General features: G+C 40.2%; 1 protein-coding gene and 1 pseudogene across 1 annotated transcript; both read left to right on the top strand.

The window, feature by feature from the left end:
- Positions 1 to 693: 693 nt before the first annotated feature.
- On the top strand, positions 694 to 1725 carry LOC131420651 (trace amine-associated receptor 6-like; annotated as a pseudogene).
- Positions 1726 to 13621: 11896 nt separating this feature from the next.
- LOC131420313 (trace amine-associated receptor 7c-like) lies at positions 13622 to 14709 on the top strand. The gene is given in 2 exon segments (XM_058566158.1): positions 13622 to 13654; positions 13657 to 14709. Coding segments are annotated over 2 exon segments (1086 nt in total).
- Positions 14710 to 21233: the final 6524 nt, after the last annotated feature.

Genomic DNA, 21233 nt, shown 5'->3' with positions numbered 1-21233 from the left:
TACTGGGCAAGGCTATTGTAGGACAGTTGAACTTACAGAAATATCTGGGTTATGAAAATTATAAGTATTTCCACAAAGAGCAGAGCACAGGGAAATACGTTTTGTAGAAGAACTTATTAATTATAATTATCAAAAGCAAGTTTCCTTTCAAGATTCGCGCCTTACACTCTAGGGATTCCTTGTGAGGACTTTATAATGGGTGAAGTTTATTGGCTGGCTTCCTAAAACATCCTAGGTATTAACTTCTCGGACAACATGAAGGTGGAAGTCTATTAAAAGATGATTCCTCAAATATGTAATTACGTTGTATGGGATTATCCTTTGTGAGGACAGAAGAGCTTCACAGGTGCAAAGAACCAAGTATTTAAATTAAGTTTCTTCAAGTATTCAGATAATGTGAATTCTGGCCTGATGAAAATTCCTAGTAAATTTGCTTGGAGTTAATTACCTATGAGGTTTAGATGTAGTTACAGAAATAATTACAAATTAAAGACAGAAAAGATTAATTTATGAGTTTTTGAAATGCTTTAGTTCTCTTTATAATTAAAATGGGAAGAGGATAGAATATGAGGTAATATTTAAAAGTAGTTGCTCAGGTATGCGATTTGATTTTTTTTAGTTTTCAGAATTGAAAGCAATTATTCCTCTACCACAAGGAGGGGCAGAAACACAGCAGCATCAAACCGCAGCACCATGAGCAGCCGTCCTTCCCCACCTGTTGTCGAGAGGCTTTGCTGTGAGAATGTGAATGGATTTTGGATCAAAACCCCCTACTCGCCGGGACCCCGGGTCCTTCTGTACACGGTGTTTGGCTTTGGGTCTTTGCTGGCTGTATTTGGAAACCTCCTGGTGATGACTTCCGTTCTTCATTTCAAGCAGCCGCACTCTCCAGCCAACTTTCTCCCGCCTCTCTGGCCGGCGCGGACTTCCTGGTGGGGGTCACCGCGATGCCCTTCAGCGTGGTCAGGTCGGTGGAGAGCTGCTGGTGCTCTGGGCGAAGCTTCTGTACTCTCCACAGCTGCTGTGATGCGGCATTTTGTTACTCTTCTCTCTTCCACTTGTGCTTCATCTCCATCGACAGGTACATCGCTGTCACCGACCCTCTGGTCTATCCCACCAGGTTCACGGGGTCTGTGTCGGGGATCTGCATCAGCCTCTCCTGGATCCTGCCCCTCGTCTACCGCGGCGCTGTGTTCTACACGGGTGTCCACGAGGATGGGATGGAGGAATTAGTAAGTGCCCTCAGCTGTGTAAGTGGTCGTCAGCTTGTTATAATTCGGGATTTTCATCAATTTTCTATTATTTTTCATACTTACCTTTGTTATGATGATTCTGTACAGTAATACTTTTCTTGTGGCTAGAAAACAGGCTAAAAAGATTGAAAACGTGAGTGGCAAAGCAGGAGGATTATCAGGGACATACCAAACGAGGGTGGCTAAGAGAGAGAGAAAAGCAGCTAAAACCCTGGGCACTACAATGGCAGCATTTCTGGTCTCATGGTTACCATATATGATTGATTCATTCATTGATTGTTTTTCTGGTTTTATAACTCCTTCATATGTTTATGAGATATTTTGCTGATTCGGTTATTATAACTCTGCTCTAAATCCTTTTATTTATGCTTTATTTTACCCTTGGTTTAGGAGAGTGATAAAACTTGTTGTAACTGGCCAAGTATTAAAAGACAGTTCATCAACTATATATTTATTTTCTAAAGAGGCCTAATTTTCAAATTGAGGAATTTGGTGATGTGGTGGGAATTTCCCTATAACTGTGATATAAAATACATTGCATGAAAATGATCCATCAAACTGGGGAGGAGAAATGGTACCTCAATTTCTGCAGCACAACCTCATGCTTTACTTTCTTGGTGAGGTGAACAGCTGTAAGCATTTGATAGGGATGTAGTTACTAAATAATGGTTGACACAAGGTTCATATTTCCTAGTTTCCTCGAATCTGCCCACTCCCTGCTCTGTCAGTTGTGGTTCTCCTCTTCCAGGCCTCTTATCAAGGTTCCCTTTCTGTCCCTGTGAAAGTTTCCCTGTTCCTGGGAAAGTCCTGTGTCCCCATCTCTCTCTGGACTCAGTTAACTTTGCTCTCGTTTCAGCAGCTGTTTCTTGGGGCCTGGTCTTTCTGGAGTCCTGAGAGGTCTCTGAGCCACATACATGAGCCATTTCAGACTCAGAACAGATCATTTAATAATTTGGGGGATATTTTGTAAACGTGGGAATAAACATGAGCGCATGGTGAGATTTCCAGAATAGTGATTTTCCTTTTCTGTGATTGTTTCCTCATTTAGTGAGGTTTGTTGTTTTACCTTCCCTTATTGATGGAGTGCAATTTTTTTTTCTGTAGACAGTATCCAAAGTTTGCACATTGTTGATGACAAAAATAACAACGTATTGTGAGTTATGGGAAAATCATGGATTATTTAAGAAATTGTGAGTTGTGTATAGCTCTTTGGAAAAATATTGTTAAGCCTCTTGCCTTATGTATTTCACAAAATCAAAACTAATTTCTTTCAGATGTTAAAAAACTGGAAACATTTTTGATTGGTGGAATCATGACTGAAAAACCCATATAGATTCATACTCTCAATTTAATTTTTTAAATTTCAAAAGAAAACAAGGGCAAGATTATAAAAAGGGCAATCCGGAAAAACTATTGGCATACACGATGAAGAAAGGGTTAATAGATTTAAAAATATAGAAGTCTCACAAAACAGTAAGACAGAGGCAAACACCTCACTAGACATATGAATAGACAATTTTACAGAGAAAAGAATACAAATGGCTAATAAATATACTAAAATGCAAAATGTACAAGTTATGAAAATGCAAATAAAAGTGTGATATTTTATTATATACTGAGTTGGCAAATATTAAGAGGATAAATAATACCTGATGTTAATTACAGTGTGGGAAATTGAGCACCGGCATGCGGGTGGAGCATACTCACATACGTCTCCGGAGAATATAATTAGCCCTCCTTTCTGAGGGGAATTAAAAATTATCATAAAAATTAAAAATACACATGTCACTTGACTCTGTAGTTCCATTTCTAGCAAGTAATCCTAAGAAAAGAGCAAGACAAGGAAGCAAACATGACCAGGACATTCATTTTGGAACTCTAATTTTAATTATGAACTGGAAAAAGCTTAGACCAATATGGGATAAATTAAATAAATTATGCTAACTACCTATGTCATGGAATGTTATGAAGCCATTGAAAAGCTCTTAGAGTTCTGTATAAATGGACATGGAAAGACAAGCATAATATATTTTTTGACCAAAAACAAAACCAAACCAAAAATCTCTGACCCAGATTATGAAACAATATATGTCATATGGCCCCCATACATGTATATACTTCCATATGCTTTTACATAGTCTAACCTTATGTATAACAGTGTACTTGCGTGGAATTTGCTTTGTAATTTATCGTTTGAATGTTTGTGGTCAAATAAACTTATGAAAATTGATATTACCATTTCACGTATCTCGCTCCTGACATAAGCATTGAACTTAGTTTGTCTGCTTGTTTTAATTTAAGGAGAATATCCTTTGACTATATATTCTGGTATAATTTTTTCTGACCTAATGAAACTAAATTGTAGCTGCCTTGGTATATTTTAGGAACTACATCATAAAGTGATCAAGTATCTTAGGAATTATATCTAATTGTTATCAAAGTATTTTTAATATTGCTTTGCAGCAGATGTTTAAGATCCTCCCTCTCTTCCTCAGTAACTATTAATTATGTGCTGTGTTCAGGAGCCACGGAAGCTACCAAGAGTCATTTCGGAGATCCGCTCCCTACGTAACACACGGCTGGGTATTACAGTGAGAATTAATTCAAGTGTTTGTAACACGGGTAGAGAGTCAGGACGGTGACCCTGTAAGAGCGTTGGTGGAAGAGTTGAAATGGAGTCTCAGAATCACAGGTGATTGCAGAACCACAGAGGACTGGGAGGGAGTGTGCTTGGAGGAGCTCTACACAATGCTCTTCACTACACGGACAGACGCAGGGGAGTTACGAGAGGAAGTTAAAAGCAGACAAACAAACAGAAGCAAAGTGGGGCTTTTAGTTTGTGCTGACTGCCAGGAAAGGACTTAGAGAGAGGAGAAGCGTGGAAGGTGACTTTTAACATCCGTAAGATCAGTCTCGGACTTGAGATTTCTGTAAAAATGTGGTGTTCTCCTGGCCATAGGGAGAAGGCTGAGCTCAGCCACCCACACTGACCACAGGATGCAGGGCCTGAGTCTGGGCACAGGCTTTGGAGAAGGAGACTTCACCTCACTGCAAAGCTGGAAGGAGCGTGTCCCTTCTTGGAGGGGATGCTGCTAAGTCTGCTCCATAGAGGTGGGGAAATGCGTTCCTCAGTAGACAGCCCTCAGAGAACACGCCCAGACACTGACTTGGAGGCCAAGGCCCTGGAACTTAGATGCCACACTGGGAAAAAGGGGGAGAATTCCTAAATTTACTGACACGTATTTTTGTACCCGGTAGGAGATGAACCTCTAAGACAATGAAGGAGTATTGCAAAAAGATAAATCATATTTTGAGTGTACCTGAGCGAGCGGTAGCTAAGGTTTGCACCTGTGCCCATGTATATTTCATGTCCTCTCCCCTCCCACGCACTGACCTCTGCATAAATCCAAAATGCCTGACACATGAGCAGAGGTGTGATCAGTCTTACCCCTGTGCACATGTCTCCTTTCTCCCAGGCTGCTCCTCACACAATGCCTGTGCTACAGCATCTCAACCCTTCTGGTCCCTGCCTGTGCCTTACTCCTTCCTCCCCATCCCCAAGTCTCTGCACACACTGTCCTCTCTGCTTGGATATCCTTTCTGTTTTTACCTTAAATCCCTCTCCTCATCTCAACCTGTCTTTCAAGTTACCTCCTTGGTAAGGTTCCCCATGGATACTTGGATAAAATTCATTTCTTCATTATGTTGTTCTTCCATTGCATCTACATATGTGTGTATCATAGCAATTAGCGCATGTGTTGTCATGATTTGTTCACAGGCTGGTCTCCTATACTGAAGTTAGAGAAGTAAAATAAAATATAATGGGTAAGATTTGATTTTTTCAAAAATTTTATTGAGAGGCAGGCAAACCACCAGGAGAAAAGAAGGATGAGCGACTTAGTTTGGGTTCCCTCAGAAGCAGACTCTAAGACAAAAATGTCAATGAATGAAGCTTATTTAGGAGGTGGACGAAATACCAGCCTGAGTGTGGGAAAGTGAGACAGGGAAGGGAGAGCAGCCAATGAAAAAAGTGCTACCACTAGAGGTGACAGGAGTTAACCCTGCCCAGGAAACTGGCAACCAGTGTCAACACACACCATGGAGTCATCCCGCCCACACAGCAAGGGAGCTAGAGAACTTACTCACCACGTCCTGTCAAGCATTGGCTGTGGGCTGCTGCCAGGAAGCTTCACTTCCCAAGATCTCCCATCTACTCTGTGGGTGTAAAGTGGGCTCTAGGGGCAAGAGAAAGGCCTCAGGCAAAAAAAGAATCCGAGTGCTGGCAGCTGGAAGTCAAGCGAGTGTCACTGAAGCAGTTAGGGCAAGAGAGTGTGGGTGAGACTGACAGCTTCTGTTACAAGTGGCAAGAGGACTAGGTACCCTAACAAAGCACACTGAGACTGTCACCCAAAGGAGACTGCGGAGAGTGACAACACAGAACACCAGAAGTCAGAAAGGCAGAATTTGGCAATGGTCCAGGGGATGAGCGACGTTGGAAGTGCAGGACTTGCAAATTCATGTCCTGAGTTCTAAGTTTTATCGTCTTTCTATGAACTAGCCTTCTAGAACCATTCTTTTCCCTTGACTGATTCTGTGTTCAAAGAAACCTTCTTGTTACCTAATCTGCTTACCAGTTATTCTTCTTGGGGTCAGGAGTGTTTGAGGGAATATAAAGCAAATCCTTTGCATGTGAACTTTCTTCCTGTGGAAGGAGCGGGGATGGAGTGGGAAAGGCGTGCAGCATCTGGTGGCTGTTGGTCCACATGCACTGAGACCAGACAAAGAGGGCACAGTGACTCTCAGCTCAGAATAAGGAACAGAGTGTGGAAGAGATTCAAAGTGAACCAGAACCCAGGACTGGAGCTGGGTGGGACCAGGCTAAAAGGAAGAGGTGCAAAGTGCCAGGTCCAGTGCAGGAAGTCCACAGCAGTCACCAGATCTACATGAAAGGGCTGAGAGTGGGGAACAGCGTCAGAGTTGGGATCTGTGAAGAGAGAGTGTCTCAGGGCTGTGATATCTGGAGAGCAAACAGATATTAAACCTTATTATACGGATATTATTATGGGCAATGACCTGAAGACTTCAAGAAAGCCACAGGTAAATGATACAGATTCAAATTAGGATGCTTCCTGCATTCTGATTTTTATTTCTTTAGCTAATTGAGACGTTTGTTCTGAAATTCAAAATGATGACTTTGGTACCCAGAATTTACCCTTACCTGGCCAATATTCACTGATGTTAGCCTTGTTTATTTAATAAAATTTGTTTAACAACTATTCTGATTTTCACCTTATAAGATCTGAAAAATATCACTTACAGAAACAAAAAAATCACTGAAAAACTAAGAAAATATTTGCAGCATGTGACAAAGGATTAATATTCTTAGGAACTATAAATAAAATGTTTCTGAACATCAAAAATTAAAATATAATGTTTCCAATAGTAAAGTGGACAATTCACAAAGAAAATACACAAATTGCTGATAGGAATATGAAACAATGTTCATTCTCATTGTAGTCTCATGAATATAATTTAAAACATGTTAAATTTTTTCCTTTCAGTTGGCAAATATTGAAAAATAATAATATGCTGCATTGGGTAAACTAAAGGGAACGAGCTTGTTCATATGTGTTGATGAAATTGAAAATTGTTTTAAATTGTCTAGTATACATTAAATATGTATATGCGTTGTTCAAGATGGAGGCAGTTGGCTGATCCAGCATTCTCTAATCTCCTTCTCCCTCACAAGTTGGAAAACCCAAATGGTCATTATTCCATTTTCACCTGCAGCCAAAGGTCGTCACGTGATAGAATTCTATCTAGTTAAACATGAGCAGAAGGAGGGATTCTGAGACAGCATTAACTCTATTGGGAAAAGGGGTGGAGTAGCTGACACCACCCCTGCCTCTTTGTTCCTTCCTTAAACGTTGTCCTCTCCAAAGGGTTATGGAGAGGCCAAGAGAATCCCAGAGATGCTGTCTCACAAGTACCAACAATCACTTCCCTCTGTACTTTATAATAACTGAGACAAATAATTCCTCATTTGTTTAAGCCGCTCTTGGTCAGGCATCCTGTTGCATGTAGCTGAATGCTTTGCCAACAGACACATCTAGCAATTCTAATACAATCTGAGGAAAATAAGCTGTAAGCTTAATGATAGAGCAAAGAATCATTAATAACAAACACTATCAACTAACTGAATGTCCAACAATAATGTGAGGTATTGAAAAGAAAGCACTTGCCAGATCAATAGCTACATACCATACCAGGTACCAGGGCGTGTGTGTATTTGCTCAAGCAACAAAACCAAATCTGGATTAGCAGCTGCAAACGGAGTTACCATCATGTTAAGCTTCTGCTACTCCACTGTCGTTCTCCATGACACATTTGTCTTCTGCACAACCCAAACAGGCTTGTTGAATGGCGACATGGGAAGAGTCAACACGTCTGCATTTTCTCAGTCTTGATGGTGGTGCTAATTGCTGAAATTCCTCCAGAAATGCAGTATGGATTTTGGTTACTATTTTTAAGGGTAGAGAGAGTTATAGTGGTTTCCATCATAATAGCCCTCACTCCATGGGTCAAGGAACCAATGTGGGAATCTACTGGTTGCTGAGGATATATATTCCAGGCATGCATCCCAGAACTGGGGAAATAACCACAGGGTGGCTTGGGGGACCCATGAGGTCCACTGTGAAAAAGATCTGAGACGTAAGTCCATCGATCACCTGACTCCATCTGCTACTATTATCTCAGGGACCCCTTCAACTGTTGCACCTCTGTGATGTTCTGGGTATTTCTGAATTAATGCCAGCTTAGAGCAAGTGTCCAATAATCCCCTAAAATCTGAGTATTTCCCTTTCCTCAGAAATAGTTCACTTGAAAGGAGACTGAGTGTCACTTTGGGAAAGGTTAGGGGAAACATTACCAACATAAATTCTTGGCTGTATCACATGGTCTTTCTTCCCGGGACCCAGTCCCCTCTTCACTCAAGGGGCTCTAGGTCTGTGAACTGGCTCAATTCTGGGAATTGGTTGAGCAGCAACGGCACAATGTTGGTGATTCAAATCAGCTCTGTTGATGAGAAGTGGGCTTTTCTGCTTATATAGAAAAATAAGACATAAGCAGGCTGGCCCTCTATTTCAGCACTAGGGAGCTGTAGTGATCAAGTAGTCAACGTCGTAGGTTTCTGGGAGTCATATTCTGGCTGTTGCGCTCTCTCTGCTGTCCATGTTGATAATTACATCTACCTGGTCTTGGAGAGGAAAGACCAAGTGCTCCCATTTAGCCCCTGCCAGCTTGGGGTCCATTTCGTCCTGTTTGCATTTGGGGATCCCAGGTTAACGGTAGCACTTCCCACCGTAATTTCTGACCCACAGACAGGGGCTGCCCCACATCTCTTCAAGGATGCTGGGCTCCCCTCATGAATTATTTTTTACAGCTGTGGTGAATGTCATGTCCTCTGGACCATCCTGGGTTGGATAAGCGTGTCATATATGATAAATTCATTCAAGCATTCTAATTCCCTAAGTCTTTGTATACCTTTCTTGATGGTAGACCAAGGATGTTCTGACATTTTAGCTTCATTCATTATAGGCTGCATATAGGGTCAGTATATCAGTCAATGAACCAAGCAATTGTTTAGAGTTATTTCTAGCCCTTTGAACTAAAATGGTGAATTCACATTTGCTGTTTATTAGTCTCCTATCAATACATTTGGCCCAATCTGATTTATATTATTTCTACATTGATAACATGCCCTTGATATCCATTCTCACATATATTCCTCAGAGTTCTATAAATATAGCTTGCAAAACTATGCAGATATTTTATACTACACTTGTTCATTAGTCACATTTTGTAACCCACCCTTTGGAGCCTGCTGGGCCTGAGTCTGATTCTATGTCTAGAGGCAAGGAAAGGTGTTAGGGGAGGTTCTGAGGAGAGTCAGGGTGCACAGTAAGGCAACTACCTCAAGGGAGGCCATCATAACTTCTTCAGACAAGGAGAGTCCTCAGGCAGCAGTGGAAGGGCTGCTCTACTGCGAGAAAAGGCTTGATGGAATTTAGGGGTTGGAGGTAACCAGTTTCATTAGATGCTGCCTGTATGTCACCATCCTAATTTTTAGAATCCCTTTCCTTCCCAATCAATGCCAGAATTTTAACAAAAGAGACCCTGGGAGTTTGAGAATTCAATTTGCATTGTAATTCAGCCAGCTACAGAATTAGGCTTGGGGTTGGGCTCTCAGAAACTCAGTCCTGTGGCTCTAGGAGATGAGGGGCTCTTTCAAGGCATTCACTGAAGCTTTCAGTTCCCTTATATGGACCTTGAGCTGGAATTCAAAGCCTCTAGAGTCATCATTTTCCTTCCCCAAATTCTCCAGAGCAATTAAAAGAAACTAACCAACCCATTGTACTCCTCATTCTTACTGAAATGCTGTATAGGAGCAGGTGCTTGGTCACCCAGAGCCTTTTCTTCTCTGGGCACTTGATTACAGGTATCTACAGAGAGTAATTTGGGTAAATGTTTTTCCATTGTAACCCACGGGTGTCAGTTCCCTCTACCATTGGAAACAGTGTCTCTAATGCCTTCAAATAAAATTATATCCGATATCCAATTCCCCGAAACCCAGAACCTATTCAGAGAACTCATCTTAAGGTTCAGTTCCTGTGGGACACAGTTCTTTTATCATTATAAGATGTCCCTTTTTATTTCTTAAAGTATGATTTGCCATGAAGCCTACCTTGTCTGATATGTATATAGCCACAACAGCTTTCTTATGCTGGTTATTTCCATAGTATATCTTTTCCCATTCTTTTTTCCTTCAATCTATCGGTGTCTTTATACTTAAAATGTGTCTCAGTAGGCAGTATATAGTTGAGATTTGCTTTTTTATGCAATCTGTCAATCTATTTACCTCTGATGTAATTTTTTATATATTTGGATTTAATTCTATCATCTTGATCTTTGTTTTTCATTTGTTCTCTTTTTATTTTGTTTGTCTATTGCTCCTTTCCTGCCTCATTTTGGGCTAAGTGAACACATTTAGTTTCCATTTCTTCTATTGACTTCTTAACTATGGATACATATAAGATATTTGTGGCTTAGTAGACTCAGAATTGTTAAAATGTCCAATATTTAAGTATTACCAGGAAATAATAGCAATCCTAAATATGTATGCAGCTAATGCAGAGTATCTAAATTCATAACCATGAATGACAAAAGTAAAAGGGAAAATGAGCAAATTACTGTACTGAGCAGACATTTCAGTACCTCTCTCTACATGATTGATTTATATATTCAATTTTATATCAGTAAAAATTCCACAGGTTTTTTCTTTTCTTTTTTTTTTTCTGCAGGATTTGATGTGGTGATTCTAAGAGTTATGTAAAAAATAAGACAGAATAGCCAAAACAATTCTGGAAAGGATAACAAAGTAGAAGGCTTACACTACACGGCTTTAACACTTACTATATAGTTTCACTCAAGACAGTAAGGTATTGGTTTAAATATACACATAGATATCAATGGAATAGAATAGAGAATCTAGAAATAGACTCACACATATGTGGTGGATTGGTTTATGACAAAGGAACTCACATTCATTCATTGGGGAAAGAATAGTCATTTCAAGAAATGCTGCTGGAATTGCTGAGTATCCATTTCCACTACTACTAATAAACCTCAGACTCTTCCTCATAGCATATATAAAATTAATACCATCCGAGTCATAGACCTAAACATAAGAACTAAAATTATAAAAATTCTAGAAGGAACATGGACGAAAATAGTTGTGACATTGTGTTAGGCAAAGCTTTCTTAGACAAGAAACAAAGGCACTAACCATAAAAAAAATCTTTTGGACTTCATTAAAATTAAAACCTTCTGCTGTACAAAAACACACTCTCAAGAAATTGAAAAGTCCAATATTCATAATATATATTTAGAAATAACTTGTACCTAGTCAACTGAACAATAAAAAAACTTAAAACTCAATTAAAAATGGGCAAAAATGATAATGGACAATTCTCCAAAGTGGATGCATTAACGGCTAGTAATAACATAAACAGAATCTCAACATCACCACTCATTGAATTAAAAACACGAGATACTACCACACACCATCTAGAATGGTTAAAATGAAAAGAAATGACAATAGCAAATGTTGATGAGGACTTGGAGCCATTGGAACCCTGGTAGATTGCTGGTGGGAGTGTAAAATGGTGCAATTGCTTTAGAAGATGGTTTGTAGTTGCTTGTACAGTTAGACATACACTTCCCATATGGTCTAGCAATTCTTTTTGATCTTCCTTTGTTTTGTTTGTGTCATCAGTGGATTCTGACTCCCAGCAACCCTGTGGACATGCAGAACAGAAGCCTACCTGGTCTTTCTGTGCCATCCTCTCACCTTTCAGCGCTATATCAGACAATGCTCAGCCGCTATTCACAGGGTTTCATGGCCGGTTTTTTCGGAGGTGGGTGGCCAGGTCCCTCTTCCTAGTCTGTCTGAGTATGGAAGCTCCTCTGAAACCTGTCCACCTGGGGTGACCCTGCTGGTATTTGAAATCGCAATGACATAGCTTTCAACATCACAACAGGCAGCCACCAATGTAGCCACCACAGTATGAGAACCGACAGACAGATGGTATGGCTCACTGACCAAGAAACCAACCCAAGCTGCGGCGGTGAAGGTGCCAGATCTTAACCACTAGACCACCAGAGCTGGCTCCAACAATCTGATTCCCAGGTATTTACCTAAAAGAAAGGAAAACATATGTCTATGCAAAGAACTGCATATGAATGTTCACAGCAACACTATTAATAACAGCCCCAAAGTGAACACAAGTCCAAATGTCTATTGACAGGCATGTGAATGAAATAATTGTGGTGTATTCATACAATGGATTGCTATTTAGCAATAACAAGGAATGAACTGCTAATATCCCCAAACATGGATGAAACTCACAGACACTGATCTGAGTGCAAGACACTGGACGCTGAAGAGCACATACTGTGTGGTTCTTCTCACAGGAGATTTTTAGACCAGGGAAACTAATCTGTAGCCACAGAAGGAGATCAGTGGTTGCCTAGGGCAGGAGAAGGGAGATGTGGGAGAGAGTGACTGTAATTGTGTGTAAAGGGCACCAGAACTGCTGGGGTGTTGGAAACATCTGCACCATGACTGCGGTGGTGGTGACATGGGTGGATACATTTATCATAAGTCATCAGCCTGACACTTTAAAAGTGTGGACTTTTCAAATATAAATTATACCTCAATAGCAAAAAGCTGATTTTTAAACATGACCGGAAGTCATTCATCAGAAAAATCTTTTTCAAAACCTAAGCTGAGTTCTGTTCCTGAGCTCTAAGAGGAAAAGGAAATTTTTCAATGGTAAAACTGAGTATAACATAGAAATATCCATATTTCAAAGATTCTTCCTTCATATTATTTCTTTAATTTTTCCCAACAGTTCCCATTCTGAAACAAAAACCAGAAAACATTAGCAGGAACTGCTTTTAGGTGTACACACACTGCCTTCTGTATTTTCATGAGGAAAACACCTTGTACTCTCCTCCCCCACGTTTCCAAATCAGAATTATTAAAACTAAACATGAAGCATTCTAGTGTTTAATATATGATTCTGTATTTAATTTCTTTAACACTAACCAACACTGGAAAGGATGAAGAGATTTATTGAAAGAGATATAGTGACATCAAACAGTAATCATAAATAAATGGTTCTCACAGAAATGAAAAGGCAATCCCCAATAACTAATAAGAATAAATAATATAGCTTTCAAATTCTGGACAAAGGTTTTTAAGGATAGGCGCTATTGCTATTTCATGAAACAGTCAAATGTCATCAGGAAATTAGAAAGGCATAAACTTATTTTAGCATAAACATAATTGTTATTAAAATTTTCTTTCTTTCCACACCTTGCACTATGGGGATTGAATCTTAAGGGCTTTGGGTATTTGGAATTATTTAGCTACTTTCCTGAGGGGACAGAGTGTTTGGGGCATTATCTTCACTTTGATAAATTAGAAAAAGGATGCTAACAAAATGTGGCATTTGTACATGCATCACATAACAGCTCTTGGAAGATCAATGCTTCTCAGATATGAAGAAGTAGGTAATGCAAAGAAAGGTATTTTTTAAATTTAAATAAATAGCATTTTATGTAATGATGCAAAGTAACAGCTTATTCATTTGGAAGTGAATTATTTTATGAGATGAGGCTATCAATCACTTTCTAAACATGAAAATAAGGATTTGTACTTAGAAAGAAATGGGGGCAGAAGGTGCTGGCAATTACTGAGATGTTGTATATATCTTTCTTTGTTTTGAGGACTTTTGAAAACCTGAATGACAGCCTTGGCCATAGACGATGACAGCTTCTCCCAGTAACAAAGCGGAGAATGACGAGCGGGGACTTGCCCCCTCCCGCGGCCGTGCGGCTCTGCTACGAGAACCTGACTGGATCCTGTGTCAAAACCCCGGACTCGCCAGGCCCCCGCCTGCTGCTGTGTGCCGTGTTGGGCTCGGGAGCGGTGCTGGCTATGTGTGGAAACCTCCTGGTGATGATTTCCATCCTCCACTTTAAGCAGCTGCACTCTCCTGCCAACTTTCTCCCGTCTCTCTGGCCGGCGCTGACTTCCTGGGGGGGGGTCACCGTGATGCCCTTCAGCGTGGTCAGGTCCGTGGAGAGCTGCTGGTACTCTGGGCGGACTTACTGTATGTTGCACTCTTGCTTCGATGTGTCATTCTGTTGTGCTTCCATCTACCACTTGTGTTTCATTTCTCTCGATAGATTCATTGCGGTCACTGACCCTCTGGTCTATCCAACCAGGTTCACTGCTTCCGTTTCTGGCATGTGCATTGCTTTCTCCTGGCTCCTTTCCGTTGTTTATTCTTTTTCCCTTCTTGGCACAGGTGCAAATGAAGCTGAGCTGGAGGATCTAGTAAGTGCTCTCACCTGTGTGGGAGGCTGTCCGATTGCAGTGAATCAAAGTTGGCTGTTGGTAAATTTTCTATTATTTTTTATTCCCACACTCGTGATGATAATGGTTTACTCCAAGATTTTCCTCATCGCTAAACAACAGGCTAGAAACATTGAAAGGATGAGCAATGAGACGGCGAGATCATCAGACAGCTACAAAGACAGAGTGGCCAAGAGGGAGAGGAAAGCAACAAAACCACTGGGATTTGCGGCGAGCGCTGTTCTGATTTCCTGGCTGCGCTACTGCATTGACCCCGTCGTCGATGCCTTCCTAGGCTTCGGCACACCCACGTGTATGTAGGGAATACTGGTTTGGGTTGCTTACTACAACTCAGCAATGAACCCCTTGATTTATGCTTTCTTTTATCCTTGGTTTCGAAAAGCCATCAAACTCATTGTCACTGGAAAACTCTTAAGAGAGAATTCCTCAGCAATAAATTTATATTCTGGGTAAGTTCTGGTTTTAGATAGAGGAAATTGAAAATAGATTCACAGTGAACACACCATTGGGGAGAAAATAATCATAACTGTGCGATATTTTCTAATGTAAAATAATTGAATTATGCCTTAACTTTGACTCAAACACTTAATTCAGGTTCAACGATCTTTGGTAAATATAACATCAAAACCCGACTGTAATGGAAACTGCACAGCCATGGAGCCAGAAATGCTACATTTAACACCGATCTTGGGCTGCTTAGTTCTCTCTGAGCTTCACTGTATTTTTCTGGTTAACAACCCCTCCCTTGTAGTATTCTTGAGAAAATTCAAGAGTATACCTATAAAAGATCTAGTATATTTTTATCTAAATCCTGCCGTTTATTACTTTTTGTTACTTCAATCCCTGGCCAGGTCCTCTCTCCGTTCCTTTGTAATATTTTTCTATTAAAACATAAACGCAGCTAAGATAGTCAGAGAGGTGGTGGCTCCTTGTTCAGAGCCGGCAAAGGACTGAGTTTGCAGTGTCTGGTGTTCAGATTTGCGAGTCCAAAAATGTGATTTCAGAGTCAGGAAATGTCAGTCAAGAGATAGATGTATTAACTGTAATATCCATTCAATTATTTACAAGGGGGAAAGAGAATGGGCATCATAAGCAAGAACATTCATTCATTCAGTGAGCTTCTTCCTGGTGAGTGAGGCTGCTCATAAAATGACACTAGAATTCAGTTAGCATGTGTTTAAAGCAAGGGTTTTAAGATGGTCATTCATTATTGTACTTTATCTTGAGTTAAATTATTGTTTATTCACTTAACTTGTGCATTGTTCCAAAAATTATTTACAAGAGTTTTCAATGATATGCATGAAAGCCTAAATTTAAAATGTGTTCAAAAGAATAGAAAACTGAAATGAAGGGCATAAGACGATGACAAGACAGAGGCTGGAAAATGCATTTCCTAATGACCCACAAATTTGGTTCCAAAGCAAAAAAGGGAAAGTGAATTAGTTATGCAATTCACATTGGATAAAACCCACCCAGTTATTTCAGAGGCAGAGACTTGTCCTCGGTACTAAGACTGGAGGGTGTCGATGCAAATAATCCATAATCAATCTATAAATCATAATTGAGGTGAGTTTATTATGAGCCAGATTTGAGGACTAGCCTGGGACCTTCCTTTTCTAAGGAAGGAAGGGCACCAAAGAAATGGGGTGTACAGAGTGTTTATATACTGTCTTGAAACAAACAGCATACATCACATATGATAGGAATGTCCTGTTTACGGTAGTCACGAGATTGCTTTGCTGGCATACCAGATCCGTGAACACAGCTGGTTGGTGGTCACAAGGTAAGTGATCACAAGATGAGCACAGCAGGTCAGTAATTAATCCTTAGTTTAGAGAGAGGTGCTTATCCTTAAAGAAATGCTGATGGGGGGGTAGTTACATCCTTATCTTTAAGGGCATTATCCTTGTCTTTGGGACATAGTAAATATTTAAAGCAGAGGCACAATCTATGCTCAACAGGCCACGTCAGCCCCTTTTGGAAAAACAAAATCAGGCCGAGTTAGTTTTAAACCAAATGGCTTCCTCATATACTCCAATATATCATATTGCATGTCATTTATTTGTCAAGGGTGCTGTATGTCCCATGCACCCTGGAATAAATTACCTGATTCTACTCCAGCTTAGTTTTGATGGAATCAGACATCAAGATTTTAAAATCAGAGCATCGTGTCTTTGGGGCAGGAGTGAATGCATATCAAAATATTCTTGCTATTTTGCTCTAATTTCTAGCTTGATGTAAATCAGCATTATGTATTAGCACATCATTTCTCCTGTTATCACAGGGGTGCTTTGAACTGAGAAACCTGCCCTGAGATAGTGTATTCTTTCTGGTTATACTGTACTCGTGAGAAACTCTCTTGTCTTTATTTGATGATTAAAGATGGTACGGATGATTAAAGGCAACCTAGACTGCTTACTATCCAGTATCCCAGACTGACACCAAGCACAACTCTCCAGTTCTGACACTAAATATCATCAATTTATTGCGATTCTAGTGGATTCAGTACAGTAACTTTTTCTAAGCCTGTTGCACAGGCTCTAGAAGAATCATACTGCCTCATGTTAAAGGTAACAAAGATAAGACCAAGTGTTTAATAAATCTGATGAATATCATAAAGCTTCTGGATTCAAATAAGTACTTCTAACATCTAGTTCGATACATTTACACTTGTCTTTCTTTTTAGTAGCTTTTCAAATATATTAGACAAATCATCTACTTTTACCACTTCCTTTCCTAGTTCAGCATACTATTCTGTCTATTTTTATAAATGTTAGAAAACTTTCATTATAAAGACACAAGCTACTGCCCCCATTATTCTCTTGTGTGAACTACTCTGGTTGTGTGGGGACTAGTCTGTGGCCTTTGCTTCAGTGAACATTTATTGAGTGCTTCTGGTATGCAACACATGAGGTTTGGAACTAGAAGGATATAACAATAAAAACAATTTAAACCTGATAATGTTTTATCTAAGTTACAGAACACTCGTTCTGTGCACAGGACTGCTTGACCTCCACTAGCTCACTTCATCTTCACAACAGCCCTGTGAGCGAGGGAATATTGTTACTGTGTTATATTATTCCTTCTACTTTATAAATGAGGAAGCTGAGGCATAAAGAGGTGAGTCACGTGTCCCAGGTGTCGTATTTGTTAAATAGTAGAGCCAGTGTTCCTAGCCAGGGAGTCAGAGAGGAAGAGAGGTGACCCCTAACTCTCCCTCCCTCACAGGCGGATGTGGCCCAGCCACAGCACTCAAGTTGTCAGAGCAATTTGAAACACAAGATCTTTGTACAGATTATTTTAAAGGAAAAATTCAATTATCATGAGGAAAAGTATAACCATAATTCTTTTGGGAGATGGGGACATTGGAGGGAGTAATTGATTTGCTCTGATACAACAATTTAATCTATAGTTTTCCTCTGATATATGTTTCTTCATCATGAAAATAGTATTTTCCTGTAGGGGGTTTGCTCCCCTGAGACTGAAGGGAGGCTCACTCGGATAAACCGTCTTAATTTCTAGGCAGGATTGGTCTGAGCATCAGGGAAAACCGTGATCTCACTGTTTGATGGGATTCAAACCCTGGGTTCCTTCGTGCCTCTCCTCCACAACGGGACTGTTACATCAGACTGTTCATCCCTCCTGCATGTTATGGGTTTGCAAATTGCACTAACTTTTTCCATGGATTTCAAATGCTGTTATGATAACAATATGGTTATATGTTTGCAACTTTTGTGCCCCTTTAGTAGCTCATATATTAACATGACCTTATACAGTTTCCCTTCATTTTTCCATGAATAAAAGTTGAAAACAATAGAGATTGTGCATGCACGTCTATGCAGGCCCCACCTTCTCAGCAACCACTTTGTTCATTGTGTGTATCACACTCCTTTCTGGTATCTAGTGATCTGTTGTGCGTTTGTCTCCTCCCTCTGCAAATGTGTGTTCCTCAGAGGAAGATCCCCTTCTTATTCGTATTTGTACCTCCAACACGGACCTTCCACCGTACTTGGTACACAATGGAGAGCCAATAAATATTGGCTGATTAAATAAATGCATATTTCCTCTAAATATAGAAATACTGTATGTTATATAAGAATGTGCATAGTGATATAAAAGAAATGAGTTTATGCATCATTCTTTATGCATGAAAGTGGTTACCATGATATCAAAATTGCAGACACTATGCATGTTAATCTGCGGCATATGAGAGTAACCATTCATGGACATGAGTTTTATGGGATCGTCCTCTGGAAAGAGCCTCCCTCTCTAACTGTCAGACATTGGTAGGTGAACTCAAGGGACACAAACATTCCCAAACCAAGAATGTACATTAGCCACATTCCCTTTGCCATCTAATCATTAGCCTGTCATGATAGATTTACAAAATATTAAAACTGAAAGGTATCTTTGCGATGATCCCACCTAAACCATCCCTTTTTAGATGCAGGCCACAGCCTAAGGAACGTGAGCAAGGTCTGACAGCCAGAGTCTGGTGAATTCACAGTAGGGGGCTGGCCACACTTCAGCCGTGTCTGGTTGTCCACAGGCCCGGACTGGGCCCCGCTGGGAGAGCCCAGAGGTCTGCTCTCATCTGCTCCTCCCTCTGGTCATGGCACGACCTCTCCTTTCTGAGAATTCCCTCAACTCTGCTCCCTGAGAACTGGCTCGCCTGCTTCTACTGATCATGACCACCTATTCTTTACTCTATTTTATATTTATACAAGTTTTCGTGCATATATATATATACACACACACACATACACACACATATATAAATTTGTATATGTATATTTATTATATTATAACATATAATAAAAACCATTTATCATATGTTAATATGTTATTATATATAATATATAGAAATTTATATATACATAAAATTATTTATATATATTTTTCTTAGTTCCAAATTAGTCTTAAAGGATTTTGTAGGATTTCAATTATATTTTAATTTTAACCAGAATTATGATTCCCAAAAATTCCATCACAACTTCAAAAACATTTCTCCATTGCCTTCTAGGACCTAGTGCACTGATGAGAAGTTTGATTCCAGTATGTTCATTCCTTTTTCTTAAGCTAATTCCTTCTAGCCTCTGTTCCCAGGATCTCTCAGTTTTTCTCTCTATACTTCTCTGAATTTGTTGCCTGTATTTTTTTCGTTTGTCCTCTCTGCACTTGGTAGACACTTCAAATTTGAAGCCTTAAAAATTTCTTTAACTCAGAAGAAAATTTCTCTACAATTACTTTTAATATTTTCTACCTTTCATGCTTTCGGATTTCTCCTCCTGGGACTGAGAATTTCTCCAAGTTTCTATTGCAAAGAACAGTGCTTCCCTCTCTAGCAACCTTCTATTGTGTGTATTTTGGGTTGTATATGTCACTATTCTGGTTTTTCAATCAAGTTGATCCCATCTTATTTTTATCTCTTGGATATACTTTTTGGGCTGCATTTCACTAGGATTTCAGGAATAAGGTATGTTAAACTATGTGCTCAGTTATCTTGACAGGGCTTGTCTTCATTCAATTTGAATGTACCAATTCAAGCACTGCAATTGGGAAAATGTCAAAATGCACAAAAACTGGTAGGTAGATATCTATTGTCCAGAGGCCCCAGGCAGCCCCTGTGACCTTCCCCTGGATCCTCCTCCAAAAACTCCAGGGCTCCTTATGATCCAGCAACTGAAAGATCAATGCAAGGCCAAGGAGGGCATCTCCAGGGATGCTCTGCCTCTCAGAACAGCATCCTTTCTGACTGCTCATTGCCCATGTCTTCTCATACAGTTTTCAGTGTTTTGAAATATCAACACTGAATATTGACTCAGAAATCAAGTGGTCATATTTTGAAGATTAGTTCATCAACAGTAAATTTATTTTTGATCATGAAAGCTTAAATAGGGGAAATTTTGGAATGTATTCAAAATTACTAGGTGATTAATTATTATTTACTTTCTAAGAGAGGAATGAGATCTCTCAAAATGTATGGCAGGATGGTGGAAGTATTCTTCAAATTATTCAGGAAAAGCATGAAGGACTGGGACTCTAGTCATCAGATTTGTCCTTCCTTCTACTCTGGTTTGAAAACCTGGAGTATCGAATGTGTCACTAGATTTGGGACAGTCTGAGCTTGGTGAATAGGCACATTTGCTCTATCGACTCTCCCTTCCCCATCTTTCAATAACACTCTAGGCAGATCTTACTGCTCAATTTCCAATATTCATAAGCCCATAAAAAGTTCTTTCTGGTTCAGATTAAAACTTTAAAATCACATCCAGCTTAGCACTCTCCTTTTTCCTAAACCAATCAGTGCTAGCCAGGCCTAGATTGTAGGAACCTGGAGCAGGGAGGGGATAAGTCTGCTTTTTCCCTCTTCCTTCCACTCTCCTTCTGCTTGTGGCCCCACCCAACCTCCAGGGTGGAGCAGGAATGGATAAGGAGAATAATAGTAGTGGAAGAAAACTTTCTCACACCTGGTAGTGTCCTAGTCCTGATGGACGATGTCCTCAATGTGTCAGGTGCCCAAATGTAGACTCTGTGATGAGGTACATGGGTGACTCCTTTTGCCGGGAGCCCACCCACTGTCCAGTGCCCTGATGTGAGTGAACCACTCCAGCTGACCTCTTCCAACTCCTCCTTAGAGTCTGTCACAAGGGGCAACATTATAGACCTTTGCTTTTGGGGTCCCTTTGTCCAGGGAACTACTCCATTGGAGAAGGTACTGGCAAGATGATTCAAGATTGATTTCCTTTTTAGATCTGTCATTCAATTAACTTGCTGACCTGCCCTGTGTTCATGTTGAGCAGAGGAAAGTAGAATTGGAAAGAGGTGACTGGGAGGGAAAATGCTTCAGCAGGGAGAGAAACCTATACTGTCACCAATGCAGGTGGCAAAGATGCGTGAGTTTCACGTGGGCTGGAGGACACGTGGAAGCCAGTGAGGCTCAGTCCCTTGCAGGTCTCCCATTTCAGGTGCAACAA

Source organism: Diceros bicornis, chromosome 23, assembly GCF_020826845.1.
Source record: "Diceros bicornis minor isolate mBicDic1 chromosome 23, mDicBic1.mat.cur, whole genome shotgun sequence".
NCBI lineage: Eukaryota > Metazoa > Chordata > Mammalia > Perissodactyla > Rhinocerotidae > Diceros > Diceros bicornis.
The sequence above is the reverse complement of the archived record's forward strand: the minus strand, read 5'-3'. Positions and strand labels throughout refer to the sequence as shown.